Source organism: Suricata suricatta, chromosome 7 (genome assembly GCF_006229205.1).
Source record: "Suricata suricatta isolate VVHF042 chromosome 7, meerkat_22Aug2017_6uvM2_HiC, whole genome shotgun sequence".
Taxonomy (NCBI): domain Eukaryota; kingdom Metazoa; phylum Chordata; class Mammalia; order Carnivora; family Herpestidae; genus Suricata; species Suricata suricatta.
This window is the reverse complement of record NC_043706.1, coordinates 136,839,036-136,860,753: the sequence shown is the minus strand read 5'-3', so window position 1 is coordinate 136,860,753 and position 21,718 is coordinate 136,839,036. Positions and strand designations below refer to the sequence as shown.

Genomic DNA, 21,718 nt, shown 5'->3' with positions numbered 1-21,718 from the left:
CTCACACACACATTCAAGCTGAGAACAGCTGTTCCCGAATTCAGCCTCCAGACCAAGACCGCCCACCGCCTTCTGGTTATGTAACAGGGCACTGCCTGACTCTCTGAGCCTCAGTTTCCCTAAATGTCCAACGGGGCCAAATGCAATACATGGTTCATGAGGTAGGATGAGGATAAAATGAGATGGTCTGGGTAAAGCCCTGAGTGGAGTCTGGCACATAATTAGAAAGAGTGACAATTTCGATAGTATAGTTAGATGGCTTAGGTGGCAATTTAGGTACTGTATTATCTCAGGGGATCTTTACAAGCAGCCTGTGCCTTTGGGCAGAACGGGTATTGTCACCTTCACTTTCACCAAGAGTCACCTTCATTTTCACCAAGAGCACAGTGAGGTTTGGGAGCTCACGTGACGTGCCCAAGGCAGAGGGTCATGGATGGAGGCAGAATTTAGAATCCTGAGAGTGTGCGCGGAGGCTCCCGCAGGAGGCCGGGCTAAAGGAGCCTGGGGACATCCTGAGCAGAGCCCACAGTAGCAGACAAGGGACACCTGTCCTGCCCGGGCACCCAGCACAGTCCTATTGACCAGGTGACGGCGCCTCCCTAGCCAAGTCGCCTCTGCTGGGCTAGACCCCAGGTGCCCCGACTGTAAAGGCTCTGTCTCGCCTGTCCAGGCGCATCTGCTTCAGACTTGGTTAATCCTGGGGGGAAGCCAGAGTAATTATTTCCTTAAAAGCCTTTATTTGGTGCGCTCTCTCTTGTGGCTCAGACACCGGGAGTGAGCCTCCCTGGGGACTGCCCTCGGTCAGGCAGCACATAGGTTTTTAGTGCGTTTCTGTCAGATTTTAACTGGAGGTTGTTCCAAACAAGAAAGACCTCCTGACCGGAGGGTATCCAGACCCCAGGGATAACCCGGCACATCTTGGCCCTGCAGGGGGACCCTCTGCCCTTGGTGTGGCCTTGAGAGCAGCAGGGAGTCCCGTGGACACCTGGCTTTGGATTAGGCTGCAGCTTTTCCCTGCTCTGAACTATTTTCCAAATCGTCCCTGGAACTCAGCCTTCATTTGGCCAGGCCTCCCCAACAGAGAGGGGTTTATAATTACGTTTTCTTCAGACTGCTTAGCGTTGTGCAATAAAAGGAAAGGAAAACTAAATCCACAGAGAAAATGGACCAGAAGTAGCTCGTGTGGCGGCCTGGCGGCCTGGGGGAGTACCCTGGTGGTGAGGTTGACCGCAGTGTCAGACTGGCTCCGTTTCTCCGTCTGGCTAACGCACTGCCTGCGAGCCGAGGCCAGGGGTTGCTTGTCAGAGGTCATGTCATTCTGGGACTTGGAAAGCTCTAGAAAACAAATACAAGGGATGACAGGTGGGAGCACACAGCTTTGACAGATTCACGGGGCCCTCCTCTGGGATGCCCTGCAACCACACCCCAGAGGAGCCCCAAGGTCTCCCGAGTCTAGGCTCATGGCATGGGGACGATGGCATATCTGCCCCAAGCTCTGGGCTCGGCGGGGGGTGGGGGGGGGCTGGCCCAGACACCACGTGCTGGAGACGGGGCATAGGACAGAGCAGCCTGATTCCCAAAAGGTGACGGTGTGGCCACGTGCCTCTGTAGGCGAACAGCCACCGTCAGGGTGGGAGTGAGAGGGACGCCTTCCAGCCAGCTCACTCTGCCTCCTGGGACATCTGTCATACACGCACAGGTGTCCAAACACACACTAAAAAGGCAGCCTAACACACCAGCTGGCCTTTTAGGGGCTTCTTACAAAGATTTCCAACGAAGGACCATCTCTTGGGTTCCTTTGAAGACAGAGGTAGAAGCAAGATTCAGGGTACCCTTGTAACTATTTTAATAGGTAAATCCTGAAAAGATAACTTTTTTTTTGGAGTGTACTAGTGGTCCAGAATAGATTGAATAAAGCGGGAAGGAAGGAATCTACACAAAGAAAAAAGAGCCACCTCAATGATGATTTTGTCTTTTAAAAATGTCTTCCCTTTTCCATGGGGTCCTTGTTTCTCTCAAAGATGACCTTGAAACTATCTTTAGAGCAGTGCTCTCTGAAAGTTAGCATGTGGCTCTCATGGGCTATTTCCAATATTCTAGTAGCCACGTTTAGAAAAGAAATAGGTAAGGGGTGGCTGGGTGGCTCAGTCCATTAAATGGCTTGACTCTTGATTTTAGCTCAGGTCATGATATCATGCTCAGTGAGATCCAGCCCCATGTTGGGCTCTGGTCCACCCTCCAGCTCAGAGCCTGCGTGGGATTCGCTCTCTCCCCCTCTCTCTGCCCTTCCCTCTCCCTCTGCCTCTCCTTCTCTCTCTCTCTTCCTCAAAATAAAAGAACATTAAAAAATAGGTAAAATTAATTTTAACACTATTTTTACACAATACATCCAAAATATTGTTAAAATATACAATCAATAGTAAAATTAATGAGATTTCTTACTGAGTAAGTGACGTACAATACTTAGTTTCTGGCGTATGTTACCACACGATCACCACTCTAAGTCTAGTTAGCATCCATCACCAAGTAAGGCTGTTTCAATATTACTATCGGGACTCCCTACGCTGTACGCTTAAGGAGATTTTTCATTTCTCTTTTCTTAATACTGAGTTTCCATAATCTGGTGTGTATTTTACCTTTTTTTTTAGGGCAGGCTGCATTTCAAGAGCCACCTGTGGTTAGCATATCGGACAGCCCAGCTCCAGAACACCCTGTCTCTGAACCATTCCTTGAGATGATATCGTATAAACAATCCCCACTTGTTGCTATTTCTTAGGTATTCCGGCATGTACTGCCAAGGGGGCATCTGCAGAGTCTCTTCGGAGGAGGAGCTCACCTGTGCCCCCCACCCCCCAGGGCTTGCCCCTCCCACCAGGATGTGCGGGACCTGTCCTCTCTGAGTCACTGTGTCTACACTGGCCTCGGGTCTACCCTCCGGAAACCGTGGGGCCTCTTTCTGCGCCTGGAAGCCAGCAAGGTCCCAGCACACCAGTCCCAGCACACCTTGCCATACAGCTCAAGTCCAGCCCAGCTGTGAAGGGTGTGAGCGCCCCAGGGGGTGAAGCCCTCCGGGCAGGGATGGGGGGTGTCCCCTCACCACCATCTGTTTGGCATTCACCCCAAAGCCTGTGCCTTCATCTGGTCCATTTACGTCCACAGACGAGGCAGGTGGAGGTGTCTTGTAACTAACTTAGCATCTAATAAGTAGGCTTGTGATCAGCACCATTGGGTGAGAAGGAAAAGTAACGGCAAGAAGCACAGAATGGTCATGAAATGAAAATCAATGGTCTTATTTGCTCCCCCACTTCTAATGGTGGGGCGGGCAATAGCGCTGGAATCTCCTAGAAATGCAATGATAATAAAAAGGGCTGGAGAGCACTCATTTCTTCCACTTGGATTGGCTTCCCGGGGCAACATGGGCCGCCAGAGGTCGTAGCTCTGGGACGGCCTCCTAAACTCTTGAGGCCAAGGCCCCCTCCAGCCATCCCCCCAGATCCCAGGCACCCTCAGTATAAGGCTGTCCTCTGTACCCACTTCTGTAGGAAACACGCTGCAAAAAGGATCAAGAGGGCCCATGCGGGACAGCTCAGGACCTGCAGAAGCAGGAGTCAGCCCTACGCCCACTACCTGCCCTGAGGCAGATTTGGGGTGAAGGGTGTGGAGCCTGTGCCCAGCCCTGCAGAAGCAGGGGGAGCACCTGGGAGAGGTCCAGGGCGGACCACCCTTGGGGGGGGGGGTCCCAGAAAGCTGGGTATTTCCAGCCCTGCCTCTGGGCTGAGGTCTCGGCATCCCGTGAAGCACCAGTGTATGAACAAGCAGGGAGGGGACACAGGTGGGGGGCTTCAGTCCATATTCCAAGGCAGAGACCGGATGCTGCCTTGCTCTTTTGGATTCCTCCCCCCCCCCCCCGTGCCCTCTCCCCCCCACACACAGGGATTGGCCCCAGCCATCCACCTGGGTCTGCCGGTCTATACCGAAGCCATCACCAGAACACCCAAAGAATTGAACTGGCGAGTCTCCAACACGTGAGCAAGTGTACAGGCGAGGCTTTGTGTACGAAAGCACACTCAGGCATACCTGTGCGCGGGTCCCAGCATGTGCAGGAGGGCGAGTGTGACTTGGGACAAGAGGGAACGTGCGTTCTGCCTCTGCGGGCGTCTGGCTGAGGGATTACCAGGTCAGGGTTAATGCTGAGACGTGATTCCAGAATACAGGGGTGGGAGGGAGTTTACATAAGCTGCCTGGATTTGGGTAGAGGCCATGCTTCTAGAAAGAGACGCTGAGAAGTCTCAACAAGAGGAGCGTCAGCAGGAACGGGGCCAGCCGCTCAGAGTTCAGGCAGCGGTTCCGGATGGAAACCGGGCATCCAAGGCTGGTGCGCATGGAGGGCCCGCTCGCCCGGCCCACTAACGAGGTGGTTTTAGACCTCTGATTTTCTATTGGCAAACAGGTGGCATGAGATCTGGCTGCTTCGCCCTTCTGAAGCAGAGGGGGACAGACGGTCGCAGGAGCTGGTCGCTTCTCTGTTAACTAAAAAGGGTGCTTTGATTTCAGTTGTCACGACTCGGCGTGGGTAGAAGCCCAACGGAAGCACCGTGAGAGAGAATGGTCGCCTGAGACCCCCGATCCACCTGGGACCGTCTCTCAATGGCCGGCCTCCTCTGGGCACCTCAGCAGGCCTGGGGGGGCGGGCTATCCCCTGGGGTCTACAGTTTAAGACACACAGGGGGAACGATAGGAGCAGAGAGAACACTGAAAGAGGCAAGATTCTAAGCAGGGGCAGTGCTAGTGCTGGGTTCCTTGCGTCTGCAAATCACAGGATGACTGCTAATTGAAGAAGATGAATTTACCAAGGAGGAAAGGAGAACAGACAAGTCGTTTGATGCAAACGACAGTCGCTGGGCCCCACCTGGCCTGAAACCTCCTGGTTCTCACTCATCAGCACCGTATCCCTCCCGTCTCTGCTGGGCCTTGGGAGAGGCTGCGATGCGGGCCAGGACAGACTGCCGGGTCTGTGCTGAGCTCTGGCGGGTCTGGGCAGCAGCGGGGGTAAACTGAGCCAGTCCAGTGGCCTGAAGGGTGTCTCCTCTTCCCCCCTGGGAAACCAGAGCCCTGCTCTGCAGGGGGAGGGCTGAAGGGCCAGGGCAGTGGCTTTCCCCAGGACTTGGAGACAGACGTCCCTGGCCAGGCCTCAGGCCAGTGGGCTTGGCTGTCCGGGGGGTGGTGGGAAGAACACATAGGAAGTCATCCACTTACTTTTCATATGGGTGGTAACAGACAGAAACAAATTTTCCATGGACTTATTAAATCCTTTAAACTGACCAAGCTCCTGTAACTAAAACAGAGACAGAGGAGAGAGAATGAGAGTTATACTCGAAGCCCCAGGTCTGCCCCAGCAGCCTCCAGGCCGCCAACCCCCAAACACGGGCAGGCGTGAGTGGAGCGGAGGTGCCTCCGGCGCGTGCAGGTGTGTGTGCATGCATGTCTGGAGAGGGGAGAAGGGACCCCCTTATCAGCTTCTTTCCTCTGAGGTTTGACACCCACAGTTAAGGAAGCGGCATCAGCAAGGGGTGACAGCAACTAGCTCTTGGGAAAAATAACCAACATTTCACTGGCTCAGATTGTACTCAGGTAGACTCCTGCTTTAACCTGCTCCGGTACGACCCCACCCCAGCTCCGGGCCAAGGGGATGCCAACACAGCAGCCAACACAACAGTGACACAGAGGCTGGTGGGGGTACCAGGCTCAGCGGACCAGCCTGGAGCCAGGAGTTAGTTCCACCCCTCCAAGCAGGAGGGAGAAGATAAAGCAAAAAAGACAGAAAGGAGATCACTTCCCCTCCAGTGCTATCCATCCATTCACCCCTCTCCCCTTCTCCCCATCGCACTGTCCCTCCCTCCCTCCCTCCCTGCCTCCATTCCTTCATCTTTCCATCCATCCATCCGTCCACCCATCCATCCATCCATCCATCCATCCATTCCTCTGTCCCCCCCTCCATGCCTCCATCCTTCCATCTGTCCACCCATCTGCCCATTCCTCCACTTCTCTGTTCCTCTCTCTATCCATCCCTCCATGCCTCCCTCCTTCCCTGCTTCCATCCATCCATCCATCTATCCACCCAGGTGTGTGTGGATAGCACATCTGTGCTGGAACAAGTTGGGATGATTTAGAATCTCAAGGAGAAAGTGGAACAGAATTTTGAAGTTCATTCCAAGGTCTCAGTTTGAAACTGGAAAAAGAATAAATATATTCTCTCTCTCTCTCTCTTACTCTCACTAGCAATATGAATATGCCTGTCTATGTACGGATACAATTACTCTCTTTAATTTGCAGAATGATAATAATGAAAATAACCAAGACTATGTGTTTTCATGTCACTCTACAGCTTCCAAGTACCAGCACAGACATTATTTTCTTAATTTGTCCCACCAACCATGAGAAACAAGCCAGAAGAGAATAATTATTTCCACTTCCCAAGTGGAAACCCAGGTAACTCTAAGATCACACCACTAATTTATGTGGACAGAAATGGTTCTGATCTACTTTATATTAGCATCTACAAACACACAAAAAATACACACACACACACACACACACACACACACACACACACACCAGGCACTCCCACACCTGTGAATCAACATGCATTTATTTCTCTTTACACCCCCCAGAGGCCCCAACGCACTGCAGCCTACTCAGACCCCCGCACTCAAGAGCACAGTGCGCAGTCAGGGAAGACAGCCAGCCAACTGACAAGAGTAAAGTGGTGGGGATGTGGGGTGCATGCAGGAGGCAGGCGAGGACACGGGGTGCAGGTGGAAACACGGGGCACAGGTGGGGATACGGGGCACAGGTGAGGACACGGGGCGCAGGCGGGGACACGGGGCGCAGGCGGGGACACGGGGCGCAGGCGAGGACACGGGGAACAGGCGGGGACACGGGGCGCAGGTGGGGACACGGGGCGCAGGTGGGGACATGGGGTAGAGATGAAGATGCGGGGTGCTGGTGAAGATACGGGATGCAGGTGAGGATGCAGGGCACAGGTGTATAGGCGGGGTTACAGGGTACAGATGAGGATGTGGAGCGCAGGCAGAAGGTGAGTCACTGTTAATGCAGATGAGCCCATGGCCCCCAGAGTATGGCGGACGCACAGACACTGGGCAGGCCCGGCACTTCGGCCTCCATTCTCTGCCTCCCTCCATGGCAAGCTTCAGCCACAACTGGGTCCCTTTGCTCTGAGGGTCTTGGTCCAACCTCTCAGACCCCCATTCTTCCCCCATTTCCCTCCCACGCCCCTTCCCCAGGGAGGCCCAGAACAGACACATTACCCTGTGAGAGCCGCTACTGCACTGGCTTTCACTCAGCGGCGGTGGGGTGGGAGGAACCACAGAAATCTTGCTGCCGAGGAAAAGTACAAGAATAAGAAAGAGGTCATCAATGACCCAACTATTAGTCTTACAAATAAACAAGGCTCGGTATCACCCTATGGTTCAAGTTCTCTGATTTTTTTTTTCCCTTTTACATCCTTGCACTTTAGAAGAGGACCCAGCAGCCCTGCCTGCATCCGCTCCTCCGGTACCGTTACCGGATATCCGGTACTACTTCCGGGTATCGGAACGTGGCAAGCGTGCGCCCAACCGCCAGGCATCTGGGCCTCGCGCCCGGTCCGTGTTGTAGCCCGGCCGCTCTGGGACTCAGGCTCCACGCACGTGTCTCACACGGAGGTGCACCTGTCCTCGGCCCAAACCGCACCAGCAGAAGTGCCAGAACTTCCGTGGATGTCATAAATCAATAACTCAAGCATGGATTGATTTATTGGAGGAATATGAAGTTTGCGATGGGGCAGTAAAAGAAATGGAGAGGTCCCAAGATTGGAAAAATCTCATCATGGCCCCCCCCACCAGAAAAACTTCTGCTTGGGGGGGGGGAGCTTTCAAAATACTATAATAAATTCTGTGCAATCAGGTGCGTGAGTTGTCAGCTTCGAGAACGCTAGGTGTTCAGGGCTGTGTATCAAGAAGTGAGCATCTTCCAGACCCTTCTTCACTTCCCCCAACTTTATTACACGGGCGTCTGAGGTGTCGGGGACTAGGCATGATGTCGGAGGCAGGAGTGATTCATAAAAGCAAACGCTTGGTTTAGAATTTCATTTAAAATGCCATCAAACATAATATTTCATTTCCTGACAACATTTCAGAAGAATTTAAGAAATAAAACCTGTCGTCAGAAAATGCTCTGCTAGCTGCCGAGAAGGCTTTTCATAGGAAACTGGAAATATCTCTGTTTAAATCTTTGTCAGGCACTTTATCATTAAAAAAAAAAAAAAAAAAAAAAGGTCACATTCCAAAGCAGCCAGGTCTGAAAGTCAAGAGATCTAGAAGTTCTTTCAGCGAGTCCTTGGCCCTGAGGGGCCAGGGTGTTGCCCGTCCAGCACTCACCTCAGTTCTCGATAAGATTGCAAGAGCTTTGCTCCAGCGTTCCAGTGTTTTCCTGAGAGAGATACCAGGAAAGGTCACTCATTAGTAAGAAGACAACCTTGGGGAGGCAATCTAAGTAATCCATCTAAAATTACTATTTTTCTAATATCACTTCTTGCAATTAAAAAGTAAAAGACCATTGGGGGGGTGATATGAAGGCTCTGGGGGCACCTGGGAGCCTTGGTTGGTTAAGTATCTGACTTCGGCTCAGGTCATGATCTCACCGTTAGTGGATTCGAGCCCCACGTCAGACTCTGCACTGACAGCTCAGAGCCTGGAGCCTACTTTGGGTTCTGTGTCTCCCTCTCTCTCTGCCCCTCTCCTGCTTGTTCGTTCTCTCTCTCTCTCTCTCTCTCTCTCTCTCTCTCTCTCTCGCAAAAATGAAAAACTTTTAAAAAAAGCCTCTAAAGTTCTATTGTGGTGATGGTCACACAACTCTGTATATTGACTAAAATAATTATGGACTTAAGACAGATAAAGTTTATGTGCTATAAACTGCAGTCCACTAAAGCTGATGTTAAAAACACGCATCCACACCCATGCTAAGAAACCAAAACCGCTAGGAATGACTGCGTTTATTGAAAGTTGACGTTGGGTTAGATTTTCTAAATCTGGAAAATTTGAAAAGTAGTCCTAAGCTTCCAAGCTTCCATTTGTCCTTTGGAAACATTTCATAATTGAATGACTATATTCCTCTAAACATTCCTTGTTGTGGAGATTAAATTAATCTGTTAAAAAATGTAATCTGCTTATTTCTAGTTATCAAGGCTAATAATTTCCTAAATAAGACTGCATCTGATATAGTACTCTTTTTGTTTCAAAGACAGGGGATTTCATGATGTATTAAGTCCCCCAAAATAGAACTCTACATGTTGATAGTTCTGTGAACACAATGTTTCCTGGCCCAATGCATAGGAAGAGGTTAGTCTGCCCAGCTGGGAAGCCTTCTAGCAGATTCTCTTGCTCAGAGGCGGGCCCCATTGGACTCCACACTGCTGAACACATAGCTGAGAACCACCGGACCTGCCATCTTGGGAGGTCTGTCTAGCTCCTGTGCTGTGTGTTTGGAAGTTTTAATCCACTCCAGAGACAGGCTTACGTAGCCACACCATTTCCATAGGACGTGAAGAAGGGCAGGGAGGACTTTGGGAGGGGGAAGGCAAGCGTCTCTAATGCCAAGCCCCAAAGCTTAAAGCCAGGAGGACCCTGATGCCTTAAAGCCGTGCAGCCCCAGGACAGGGGCCCTTAGCTGGAGCCGGCCTCAGGGAGTGTATGAGGCCGGACATCCTAGGTCGGACTCTGAGTCTCCCTGTTTGTGTACATTTGGGGGGAGGTTCATGACTGTGTTCACCAGATTCTAAAAGGAGTCTGTGAGCCCTCCCTCCCCCGTTAAGAAATGCTTCTGTAAGTGACCGGGTGGCTCGGTCAGTAGAGCTTACGACTTTGGCTCAGGTCATGATCTCTCAGTTTGTGAGTTCGAGCCCCACACGGGGCTGTCTGCGGTCAGCGCAGAGCCCACTTTGGATCCTCTGTCTCCCCTCTCTCTGCCCCTCCCCCTCTTGCAATCTCCCCAAAACATGTAACTATTTAAAAAAAGAAAAGAAAGAAATGTTTCTCCAAGGCAGAACAGAAAGGCAGCCCCCCAAAGGCTGAGAGCTGTGGTAGGAAGGGCCGCAATCCCACAACTGCAAGGGCCACAGGAAAGAAGAGAGCTAAGCCAGAAGAAAAAGAGACCCACCCCGAATGTATCATGGTCGGTTGTCATGAAAGCAGAGAAAAACAAGGCAAAGAAAAAGTTAGTGACACCCGTTTACCCAGGGTGGCCTGGGTGAAAACGCAGAACCAAGAGGCAGTGTGAGTTCTGAGCCCTCTTGTGGGTTGGCCGCTTCCCTCACCCTGGCTGCTGGCTCCTTTCCCCGCTGCTGCCCTCCGCCGACCCTCATTGCCTTGTCCCCAGATCGTTGTGACAGCGTCCCCAAGGCAGCAGAGTTATAGTACCCGCCTCCCCCCAAACCAATGCTATCATTCCACCGCCTGAAGCCCTGCAGTGACTCCCTGTTGTGGTCGCCCAAACTCCAAGCCCCACACAGGGTCCCTGGGTCCCCACATGGGCTCTGGGCCCACCACCCCTGACGGCCCCAGCAGCGCCTCTGACTGCTCCCTACAGCCCTACTTCCGCAGACGTTGTCTACTTACCCCCACTTACCCCCACCTCATCTCCTAGTGCCCCGATTTTCATCCTCCAGCTTGGTCCCCCTACACTGCATTTCCAAATACCCCTCCCCATGTCCCAGGGAAGGCCTGGCCACAGCGGCTCTCTGCTGCCCCCTGCTGGCCGTATGGGCCTGACCGGCCACCCTAGGGGCTCTGCAAACCCTTTCTGTAAAAACCGACTAAGTGTGCTGGGCTCCAGCCCCTGTGACAGCAGCAGAGGATACAAAACAGTGGGCTCTGGGAAAATATGATGGACACTGAAACTTGAACTTCATGTTTTTTCGATGTGTTACAAATATTCCTTTGGCCATTCAAAAACGTAAAACTCATTCTTCACTCACAGGACATACAGACAGAGGGACAGGCGTGGCCCCTTGGGTCCTGCCGCACCGCATGTCCCAGCCACCCTCAGTGTGGGCAGTGCTGCCCGCTGCGGCACAGCGGGGCGCTTGCTGGCAATGCAGAGCCCCAGGCCCATCCCCGAGGGCCTTTCACTGGAGTGTGGGAAGCGCCGTCCTGTGGCTGTGTCCCGTTCACTGTGCATGTCCATTTAAAAAATTTTTTTAATGTTTTATTTATTTTTGAGAGAGAGAGAGAAGGAGAGAGCACAGGGGAGGGGCAGTGAGAGAGGGAGACACAGAATGCAAAGCAGGCTCCAGGCTCTGAGCTGTCAGCACAGAGCCCAACGCGGGGCTCGAACCCAGGAACCGCGAGATCATGACCTGAGCTGAAGTTGGACACTCAACCGACTGAGCCCCCCAGGGGCCCCCGTGGGTGTCCATTTTACTTCCTCTCCCATCCCTCAGGTGTTTCTTCCCAGGGCTTCCTTAAAAAGCACTAACTGCTTTTTGTAGATATTTATGTATTTTTAAGAGACAGAATTTATTTTTGAGAGAATTTATTTTAGTCTGTGAGTTGGGGAGGGGCAGAAAGAAAGAATCCTAAGCAGACTCCTCAGAGTCAGCACAGAGCCCGACGCTGGGCTCGATCCCACAAACCGTGAGATTATGACATGAGCTGAAATTAAGAGTCGGCCGCTTAACTGATGAGGCTACCCAGGCACCCCTGTTAACATTTTTTCTTAAAAATCCGAGTATCTGCGGTGGAAAGCTGATGGAAGGATGCCGTCGCGGTGTGCGCAGAGGCCGGGCACCTGGAAGGCTCCAGAGCCCGGCTGTGCTGCTCCGGCTGCCTCGTTAGGCGGGGGCTCTGCTGAGGGGCAGCTGCGGGTCGGGCCGGAGCCGCACCTTCCGGGCCACCTTCGCGAAGGCCCAGCTGACATTTGTTAGCAGCTAACGGTGCCCTGTGCTGCGGGGACAGCTCTTTGTGTGTGCTGGCCTTGTCACCAGGTGGCATCCCAATTTCATCAGTGACAACCGAGGCTCAGGGACATTCTGCTACGGGCCCAAAGTCGCAGTCTACAAATGGCAAAGCTGCCTTTTGTGCCATTACTTGACTCCGAAGTGGGTCACACACAAGTTAGGGGGGAGCAGACCAGTGACTGCGTGGGTGGGGGCGCGGTGGCGGGGGGGGGGGGTGCCATTCTCCCTACTTTTCTCGGGTGTGACAATCTTCAGACTAAAAAGCAAGGAGTAAAACAACCACTAGTAAACCAATGGCCGACTCCCTGAAAACTCTGGGATTTCTTAATTTTATTTATTTATTTTGAGAGAGAGCAAAAGAGAATGCAAGTGGGGGAGGGGCAGAGAGAGAGAGAGAGAGAGAGAGAGAGAAAGAGAGAGAGAGACAATCCCCAAGCAGGCTCCACACTGTCAGTGTGGAGCCTGGTACAGGGCTCAATCCCACCACCGGTGAGATTGTGACCTGAGCAGAAACAATAGACGTTTAACCGACTGAGCCATCCAAGCTCCTGTGAGATTTCTTTTAGAAATGCCTTCTATCTGTCCTGTGTATCTTCCCCTGCTTAACTCCAGAAAGAAAGCCTGTGCAGGCAGGTCGGGGCATCTGGCCTTGGGTGTGAGGGCCCTGGAGGAGACAGGGCAGGGCAGTGAGCGGGCCTATAGCGCCCTCTATGCCCCGCCCTCAGGCTCCCCCTTCTAGCCTAGCCCTGCCCCCCCCCCTCCAACACACCCTCCAGAGCGGGAGCTGCGGTCCTTCGCTTGCAGCGCCCGGTGTGGATCTGACAGCCAATGAACTTCCTCCCGAATCCAAGGCTGCTCTGGGTTGAGTTGTGTCCCCTGAAGAGACATGTTCAAGTCTAACCCTTAGCACCTGCAACTGTGACCTTATTTGGAGACAGAGTCTTTGCAGAGCAAGCTAAGGTGAGACCATTAGGATGGGCCCTCATCCACATGACTGGTGTACTTATAAATACAAGGGGGAAATGGGGGGGGGAGGCGCCTGGGGGACTCAGTCAGTTGGGCGTCAGACTTGATTTCACCTCAGGTCATGATCTCACCGTTGGTGAATTCAAGTCCTGCATTGGGCTCTATGCTGACAGCATGAGCCTGCTTGGGATTCTCTGTCTCTGTCCCTCACTCTCTGTCCCTCCCCCAACCTGTTCTCTCAATAAATAAATAAATTTTATATAAAAAAGGGAAAAATTTGGGCACAGAGAGACACGTGCATGCAGGGAAGACGACAATGTGACCCCTTGATTTTGGACTCCTGGCCCCCCAGGACGGTGAGACGGCAACGCATTCTAGCTTTGTTCTAGCGTCAGAGGTCCTTTGTGACTCAGTCCCTCTTGCCTCCCAGGATCACCTTCTGCTGTATCACCTGTCCCCTTCAATGTCCTGGGGAATCGACAGGAGCACTTTACAGGGGAAAAGGGTGAGGAGGACAGCTCTGCTCACAAGTAAGGGCATACAGTGCTGGAAGGAACTTCGATTCAAGCTACAGAACACAGCGGTGGCTTCCAGAGCAAAATCCAGCTGTGGCGGCACTGCGTGTCTGTGACAAGTCACCTTCTCTCTGTGTACTATTTCTCAACTGAAGGGGCACCTGGGTGGCTCAGTCGGCTAAGCATCTGACTCTTGATTTGGCTTGGGTCATGATCTCACAGTTCATGAATTCTGAGTCCCATGTGGGGCTCTGTGCTGGGCTGACAGCTGCTTAGGATTCTCTCTCTCTTCCTCTCTCTGTGCCTCCTGCATTGTGCACTCTCTCTCTCTCTAACATAAATAAACTTTAAAAAATAAAAACGAAATACAGATGTGGTGCCCTATTTCAGGTACTCACAAAAACGCCCACAGCACGGATGCCCCTCCGAGCTGGGCTCCCCCATCATGCAGGCCAAACGCACTAATCCCAGCCTACCAGCACCCTGGACCCCACGCCCTGCGGCAGCGGCCAGGCCCTGCTACGCCAGCACTCTTCTCGCTTGTGTGACATGGTCACAGGAAAGAGGGCACAGAGCGGACTCTCTGGAATGCGCCAGTGCAACTCGGCCAGCCCGGCAAACCGTGCTGTCATGGTGGCCAAATGGCCTCACGGTCTGAACTGCGGGATTCGTGTGGGCTATTCTTCTTCCACGATATCACCCCTGCCACCCCTGCTACACCGTAAGGCCCCGCTCTGCCCCCGCCCCAGGCAGCCATGTGGGATCCAATCGTAGAGGTAACAGACCATCAAACAGAAGGATCGCCTGGCCCACAACCACCTCTCTGCCGGCACCCATGGGGGGAGCGGCGCCCTAGGGAGGAAACCACACCCTGGAATCCCAGGTGTGACCCAGTGCAAAAGGGGCGGAGCTACCCACGTGGGGCCTTCCTGGGAACAACGCACATGTGCCCCTTCCTCAAGATACTGTTGTCTACCCCTAGGAGTTGGTCATAACACATGGAGTTTGTTAGAACAACACATTTTGCTGGTTCTTCCAGAAAAATCATCACAATAAGCACACACGTTTTGGATGTGGTGAGCTGCACCCCTTTAGACGTGGCTCCCTAGTACAGCATTCAACCTGTGCAACCGTATGTGACAGTCCTGATGGTTGGTCCACACTGGTGCTTGAGTGTCCTCTAGATTTTAGAAAAAGTGAATAAACCCAAAGGTTGGAAGGGGTATTGGACAATTACAGTGTATTTTAGGATATTTTTTCTTTAATAGGAAAGAAAATCCCTAGAATAATAAAGTTTTAAACCAATTTTTGGCTCACAGGTGCAAAATGGAAAATATCTCAAAAAATTTGACCTATAAGCCCCTCAGCATATAAAGAGTCATGGTATCCTATCATAAATGGTTTTGCAGGTGGATTCCAGAGCCATTTTTAAATATATTTTTGTCCTTAGAGAAGCTTTGAGCTTACATAGCCCTGGGGCCAAGCCACTGCCCCAAGATGACAGATGATAAAGTGTACAACTGTGATCAGTAACTAATGTCTCCAGGAGACCAAAAATTAATAACAGTAGATTTACGACCCTGCTGGCAGAAAATATCTCTCATCCCGTGTCTTTCTGCCACTAGACATTACTCTTCTGCTCAGTTGCAAGAGAGAAAAATAATGTTTGCTCCCTAATTAAGCTCCCTATATTCTATCAGCAGAAATCCTGGGTGGTTTCCATATTAATAATCATCACCAAAGGCTGGGCAGTAACTCTTCCCCAAAGATGTTTGTAAGGCTGGTAGTAACTGGCTTAGGTTTGAGGACCTGGGGACTAGAGTATAAACCTTCTTCCCGCGTCTCCTGATTTTCTCTAAAAATTGAATGTAGGTTTCAGGAGTTCTCTGTTCTAAAGAATTTGGATATTAATCCCTTATCAGATATGTGATTTTGCAAATACTTTCTCCCATTCCGTGGGTTGCCTTCTTACTCTATTTACAGAGCCCTTTGATGTACAAGTTTTTCATTACGATGTAGTCCCATTTGTCCATTGTTTCCCTGTTGTGTGCCTCTGGCGTCACATCTAAAAAAATCATTGTCAAAGCCAACGGCATCTTTCCCTCTATGTTTTTCTTCTAAGACCTTTGTAGTTTCAGGTCTATTGTCCATTTGTACTGTGTTGGGTAGGGATCCAACTCTGTTCTTTTATATGTGAGTATCCAGTTTTCCCGGCACCATTTATCAAAGTCTGTCCCTTCCCTTGAGTGATATCGGCACCCTTGTTGAAAGTCATTTGACCACATATGCAAGAATTTTTCTCTGGGCTCTCTAGACTATTCTATTCCACTGGTCTCTCTGCCTGTCCTTATGCTGGTGTCACACTGTTTGGCTCACTGTAGTTTTGTAGTAAGTTTTGAAATTGAGAAGCATGAGTCTTCTAACTTCTTTTTAAAGAAACAAACAGGGGTGCCTGAGTGGCTTAGTTGGTTAAGCTGGCTCTTGATCTCAGCTCAGGTCATGATCTCACGGTTCATGGGATCAAGCCCTCAGCTGGGTTCTGCACTGACAGCATGGAGCCTGCTTAGGATTCTCTCTCTCTCTCTCTCTCTCTCTCTCTCTCTCTGCCCCTGCTTCTGTGCACTCTCTCTTTCAAAATAAATAGATAATTATTTTTTAAAAAAAAAAAGAAGTTAGGAAAATAACCTAATTTATAAAATGGGCACAAGACTTCAATAATCAAGAAAATATACAAATGGCCAAGAAGTACATGAAAATGAAAAGATGTTCAACATCACTCATCCTTAGGGAAATGCAAATCAAAACCACAATGATACAGCCACTATGGAAAAGAGTGCAGAAGTTTCTTAAAAAAAAACAACAAAAAACAACGGAACTACTATATGATCTAGCAACCCCACACTGGGTATATATCCAAAGGATATGGAATCACTGTCTTGAACAGACTTCTGTACTCCCATGTTCACTATAACATTGTTCACAACAGCCAAGTCATGGAAACAACCAGAGTGCCCTTCAACTGATGAAGATAATGTGGTATATATTGAAACAGAATATTTTCAGCCATAAAATGGAAGAAATCCTGGGGTGCCTGGGTAGCTCAGTTGGTTAAGCAAATAGCTCTTGATATTGGCTCAGGTCATGGTCTCACGGTTCATGAGTTCAAGCCCCACACATGGTTCTATGCTGATGGCGTGGACCCTGCTTGGGATTCTCGCTCTTTCTCTCTCTCTACCCCTTCCCTACTCGCTTGTTCTCTCTCTCTCTTACACACACACACTCTCTCTCTAAATAAATAAATAAATAAACATTATTTTTAAAAAAGAAGAAATCCCGCCATTTGTAACAACATGGGTAGACCTTGAATGCATGATGCTAAGTGAATAAATCTGACAGAAAAAGACAAATACCATATGATGTCACTTATATGTGGAATCTAAAAACATCGAAGTTGAAACAGAGTTGAATGGTGGTCGCCAGGGGCTGGGGGCAGGGTAAATGGGGAGATGTTGGTTAAAGGGTACAAACTTTCAGTTACAAGATAAGTTCTGGGAATCTAGTATATAGTCACCATGGTGACCACAGCGAACAGTGCTGTGTTGTGACTTCAAGTTGCTGTGAGAGCAGGGCGTTCATGTTCTCACCAGAACAACAATGGTGAGTGGCGATTGTGGGAGATGAAAGATGTGTTAACAAACCTTATTGTGACACATTTTTTGCAATATATACATGTATCAACTATCCAAAAAAGTCCATACACAGAATGGAATAAATGTCAGGCTAGAAGATACCTAATACACACTGAGGGAATGACTTAAAAAATACATAATGTGATACCACCTCATGCCTGTTTGAATGGCTATTATGAAAGAAAGAGAGGAAGAAAGAAGACGACAAGTATTCAGAAGGATATAGAGAAAGGAAAGGAAATTGGAACCTTGTGCACTGCTAGTGGGAACATAAAATGGCACAGCCGCTGTGGAAAACAGTATGGTGGTCCCTCAGTAAATTAAACATAGAATTACTGTTTGATCCAGCAACACTACTTCTGGGTATAAACACAAAAGAACTGAAAACAGGAACTTGAACAGGTATTTACACACCCGTGTTCATACTGAACACTGTTCACAGTCGCCAAAATGTAGAAGCAAGCAAGTACGCATTAGGATGAGTGGGTAGACAAAATGCAGTACATACACCAATGGAATTTCATTTGGTCTTAAAAAGGCATTAAAGTCTGACACATGTTACCACATGGATGGAGATAAGTGAAAGAAGAAATACACAAAAGGACAAGATACTGATTCCATTGACACGTGGCACCTAGCGTCATCAATTCATTGAGCCAGAAGGTAGAATGGTGGTCACGGGGGGAGGGGGATGGGGTGGCTGGGTGGGGCAGAACGGATGGTTCGCGTTTAACAGGAAAGAGAGTTTGGGTTTGGAACTTGAACTATGAACGTGCTTAATGCTGCTGGATTCTGCACTTACAAATGGCTACAATGGTAAATTTTATGTCTATTTTACTGCAATAAAACAATGAGCATGGAGTTCTTAAATATGCAATGATTTCTTAGTTAAGTATGTATGTGTCTGATCTTTCCAAAAATGTATTGATCTAAGGAGATAGCTTAATGTCCAATTGTCAGGGTGCTCCCTACAAACTACCCTGATTGATCATTTGGTCTACACATATGAACACATGAATTCTTAATTCAGAAATCCTATTCATTTCAACGATCTCACCTTGGTTTCTTTTTTTAAATTTTTTAAAATATTTATTTATTGTTGAGAGAGACCAAAAATGGGGGAAGGGCAGAGAGAGAGGGAGACAGAGAATCCAAAGCAGGCTCCATGCTGTCAGCGCAAAGCCCAACATGGGGCTCAAAGCCACGAACTGTGAGATAGTGACCTGAGCCGAAGTCGGACACTCAAACAACTGAGCCACCAGGTGCCCCTCACTTGGTTTCCCATTCTGTTCATAAACAGGAAAACAATGATGGTCACCAAAAGGCAGTTGCATCATCAGCCTATCATGTAGAGCAGAGAACAGCACACTTTCTGCAAAGGATCGGGTTAAGAAAAGTACAGGCTTTGCCAGCCACAGATCTCTGTGGCAACTTCTCAACCATTGTACTGCAGCGCTGGCCACAGACAGAAAGGGGCGAGCATGGCTGTGTTCCAGTAAAACTTTACATAAACAGACGGTGGGCCACATTTGGTCTGCATGCTATAGTTTGCCGACCCCCAGTGGAGCAGGAGTATAGAGTAAAATAAAATACTGCTAGTCTAATAACTAGCCCATTTAATCATGGTTTCCCCTTCACGTTAAATGTAATGGATCAGACCCCAGAAAAGGAGGTAGTCATGACAATTCGGGACCAAATATGTCAACTGCCGAGAGTGGCCTCATCATCAAGGGGCAGTGGACAGGGCCCAAAGGACAACGGCAGAGACAGAGACACAAAAATAGTCCTGGTAGGAACACTGGCACTTAGAAAGTAGCAGCGGTACTCTGGGGGCCTGGGGGGATAGCTGAGATACGGTGCAGGGAAAAAATCTCGGTTGACTTGATGTATTCAGAGCATCGTGGACGTCGTAAGCAATTCCATTTTCCAGCTGCCACCATGAACAAAGCCAAAGGCATCACGAGATCAAAGATGACTAAACTCAAGAGCCTGTCTCCAGAAGACTATTACCTAGAAACCCTGGGTGAGAACAAAAGGTTTGAAGATCAAGGTGTTACTTCACATGGTAATCATCAAATCTGACTTGGCAGTCTCCGTTCTAACTAATTTAGAAGGACCGGTCTGAAAATCTGTCAGCGACATGACAAGCAACCCAATCAGACACACTGCCTATTGTGTATTTGTCTTTCCTCTTAAGGAGAGTAGTGATAAAGAAATATTCAAGAGAGTAAGACATCATATCTTCTTTAAAATAAGACAAAAGCATATATAAAATTATGTACCTGGTAAATAAACATCATTGCATAAAGACACCCCCTTGTGACCATAAGCACATGAACTAGGCACTTGATCTGCAACCTCTAAAAAGTTTTACTGAATTGTCCTTGCAGACCCCACCTGCTGAGTTGCATGGGTCAAAGGTCTTTCCCAAGCCAACAAACAAAGAAGCAATAAAGGCAGAGTTTTGCAATAGAGTCATGCCTATTTACTCACACCGACTTCCTGTAATTCACGAGCCCGTTTTCCAACCCGCACACAGTCAGTCCTCACAGCTGTTTTCATAGCCCTGCAATCAGATGGGCCATATCCGAACTGCTCGTGCAGAACAGTAAAACTCTAAAAAGTCACGTGAAGAATTAAATCCGTCACTACTGGGAGGGAGTGATAAAGATTCTTTTCCTTCATGACAGTGAGACATAATAAGGTCCTGGTTAGTTATACAATGGACCATTGAGGGCGCCTGGGTGGTTCCGTTGGTCAAGTGTCTGACTTCAGCTCAGGTCACAATCTCACAGTCTGTGAGTTTGAGCCCCGTGTCGGGCTCTGTGCTGACAGCTCAGAGCCTGGAGCCTGCTTTGGATTCTGTGTCTCCCTCTCTCTCTGTCCCTCCCCTGCTTTTTCTCCGTCTATCTCTCAAAAAATAATAAACATTAAAAAACGAATTTAATAATGAATCATTGAGACCATTATTAGAGGCTATCTTAAGGTACAGCCTTCCTAAAGTATTTTACTTCCCAACTACTAACGACCGACGTGAAAATCACAACAGACTGTTTACAGATAACATTTAACCATGCTTAAACTTTAAACAATATTAGTATTAGTAGTATTATATTGTCATTTTCCCACCTCTTAAACTCAAATATCAAGCAAGAAAACGTCATGGTTGTTAAAAGAACAACAAACTAAACTAAAACATGCATTCACAGCAAGGAGACAGAAGAGGGCGCTATCTCTATAAGCTTAGCAGATGCCAAAAAAAAAAAAAAGTAAAGATCGATTTTTGGTTAGTGATCTAGAAAAATTCCGTCATAATGATTTATTATGTTTGCTACTTTTTCCAGGGGCCTTCAAACTTAAAATGCATAAATGATTATTTGGAAACTTGTTAATACACACTGCTGAGTCTCCCTGGGTCCCATGGCATCAGGAGATTTGAATCTGAAGCACTCACAGCTGATCCTGGAGCCCAGTAAAAACCGTCAGTGCAGAGACTGTCAAATGCCCCAGGGTAGAGGGGCAGGAGGTGACGGTACCCAAACGACTGGGCAGCTGCCACAGAAACAGTGGAAACCCCACGAAGGTCTGTAGGTTTTGCTCATCCAGAGGAAGCCCGGATGGACCACAGCGATGATATACAAGGAACTATTTTAAGACAGCAAAACTAAACATCAAATTATGAAATCTTAGGGGGGGGGGAAGCCAGTTTATAATCAAAACAATTTTAAGTAAAGCAAAATATTTAAAATATTTTTTTGTGCCATCTACCCACAAAATAAAAAATTGGAGTTCATCTTTCTTGCTTTTAAATCTTTCTAAGGGTTGGAAAAGTAGCACAAGAAATGGCTACAATTAATATCTATTGTTCTTCATTGGATTATTACTTATACCTTCCCTACTCTCAAGGAAATTTGGGGAGCATTTACCTTAAACGGTACATGTCCGATAGAACCATTAAAATAGGCATATAAAAAGGAAACTGGGTGACGATGGACATAATTATTCCTTCCATTGGACATTACATTTGGCTCGCGGTTTCTAGACACTAGAAAGGAAAAGGACTCCCAACTTTTCATCTGTAGGACCTGCTGGGTCCTAAGCACTGACGGCGGGTGCTACTAACAGAAAATGTAACCTCGGGTCTCCAAGCCACCCCATCCTTCTTCATTCATTCACTCACTCATTTACTCATAGCTCTAAGCCCCAAAGGATTATACAGGAAAAGTTAGAGTTGACTGCATACCCACAAGAAAAAACTGTATGCCAAAAAGCATAACAAAACAGGTGTCACTGACAGAAAAGAGCAAAGGGCTGTAACGTACAAAGAACATCTTCAGAAGTTCACACAGGTGGGAAATACTCAACCCTGCTAGGAATTAGATGAGTGTCATGAAAACAGTGGGAAACCATTCCAGACTACCAACGTGGTCTTGCCAAACTGACAAAGTTTTGTTGTTTTTCAGGATAATCCCTACCGGTGAGGAGGGTACATGCTTCCCAGAGGCAACGTTCCTGACATCTTATCCTTCTCTTTC

At 49.0% G+C, this 21,718-nt stretch overlaps 1 protein-coding gene and 1 long non-coding RNA gene across 3 annotated transcripts in view; one reads left to right on the top strand and one right to left on the bottom strand.

Annotated features, from left to right (window-relative positions):
• Window positions 1–7,567, bottom strand: part of SYTL3 (synaptotagmin like 3) — a 40,232-nt gene extending 32,665 nt beyond the window's left edge. For both annotated transcript variants that reach the window (XM_029944164.1, XM_029944165.1), the window contains exons 1-3: window positions 7,329–7,567; window positions 5,257–5,335; window positions 1,211–1,335 (exon numbers count right to left, since the gene is read on the bottom strand). In XM_029944164.1, coding sequence (XP_029800024.1) covers window positions 1,211–1,335; window positions 5,257–5,296 — 165 coding nt within the window. In that variant the 5' untranslated portion in view covers window positions 5,297–5,335; window positions 7,329–7,567. The remainder of the gene's footprint in view (window positions 1–1,210; window positions 1,336–5,256; window positions 5,336–7,328) is intronic.
• LOC115295876 lies at window positions 6,402–7,964 on the top strand. Its single transcript, XR_003910615.1, has 2 exons — window positions 6,402–6,489; window positions 7,538–7,964. It is a non-coding gene; the product is annotated as an uncharacterized LOC115295876 (long non-coding RNA).
• Window positions 7,965–21,718: the final 13,754 nt, after the last annotated feature.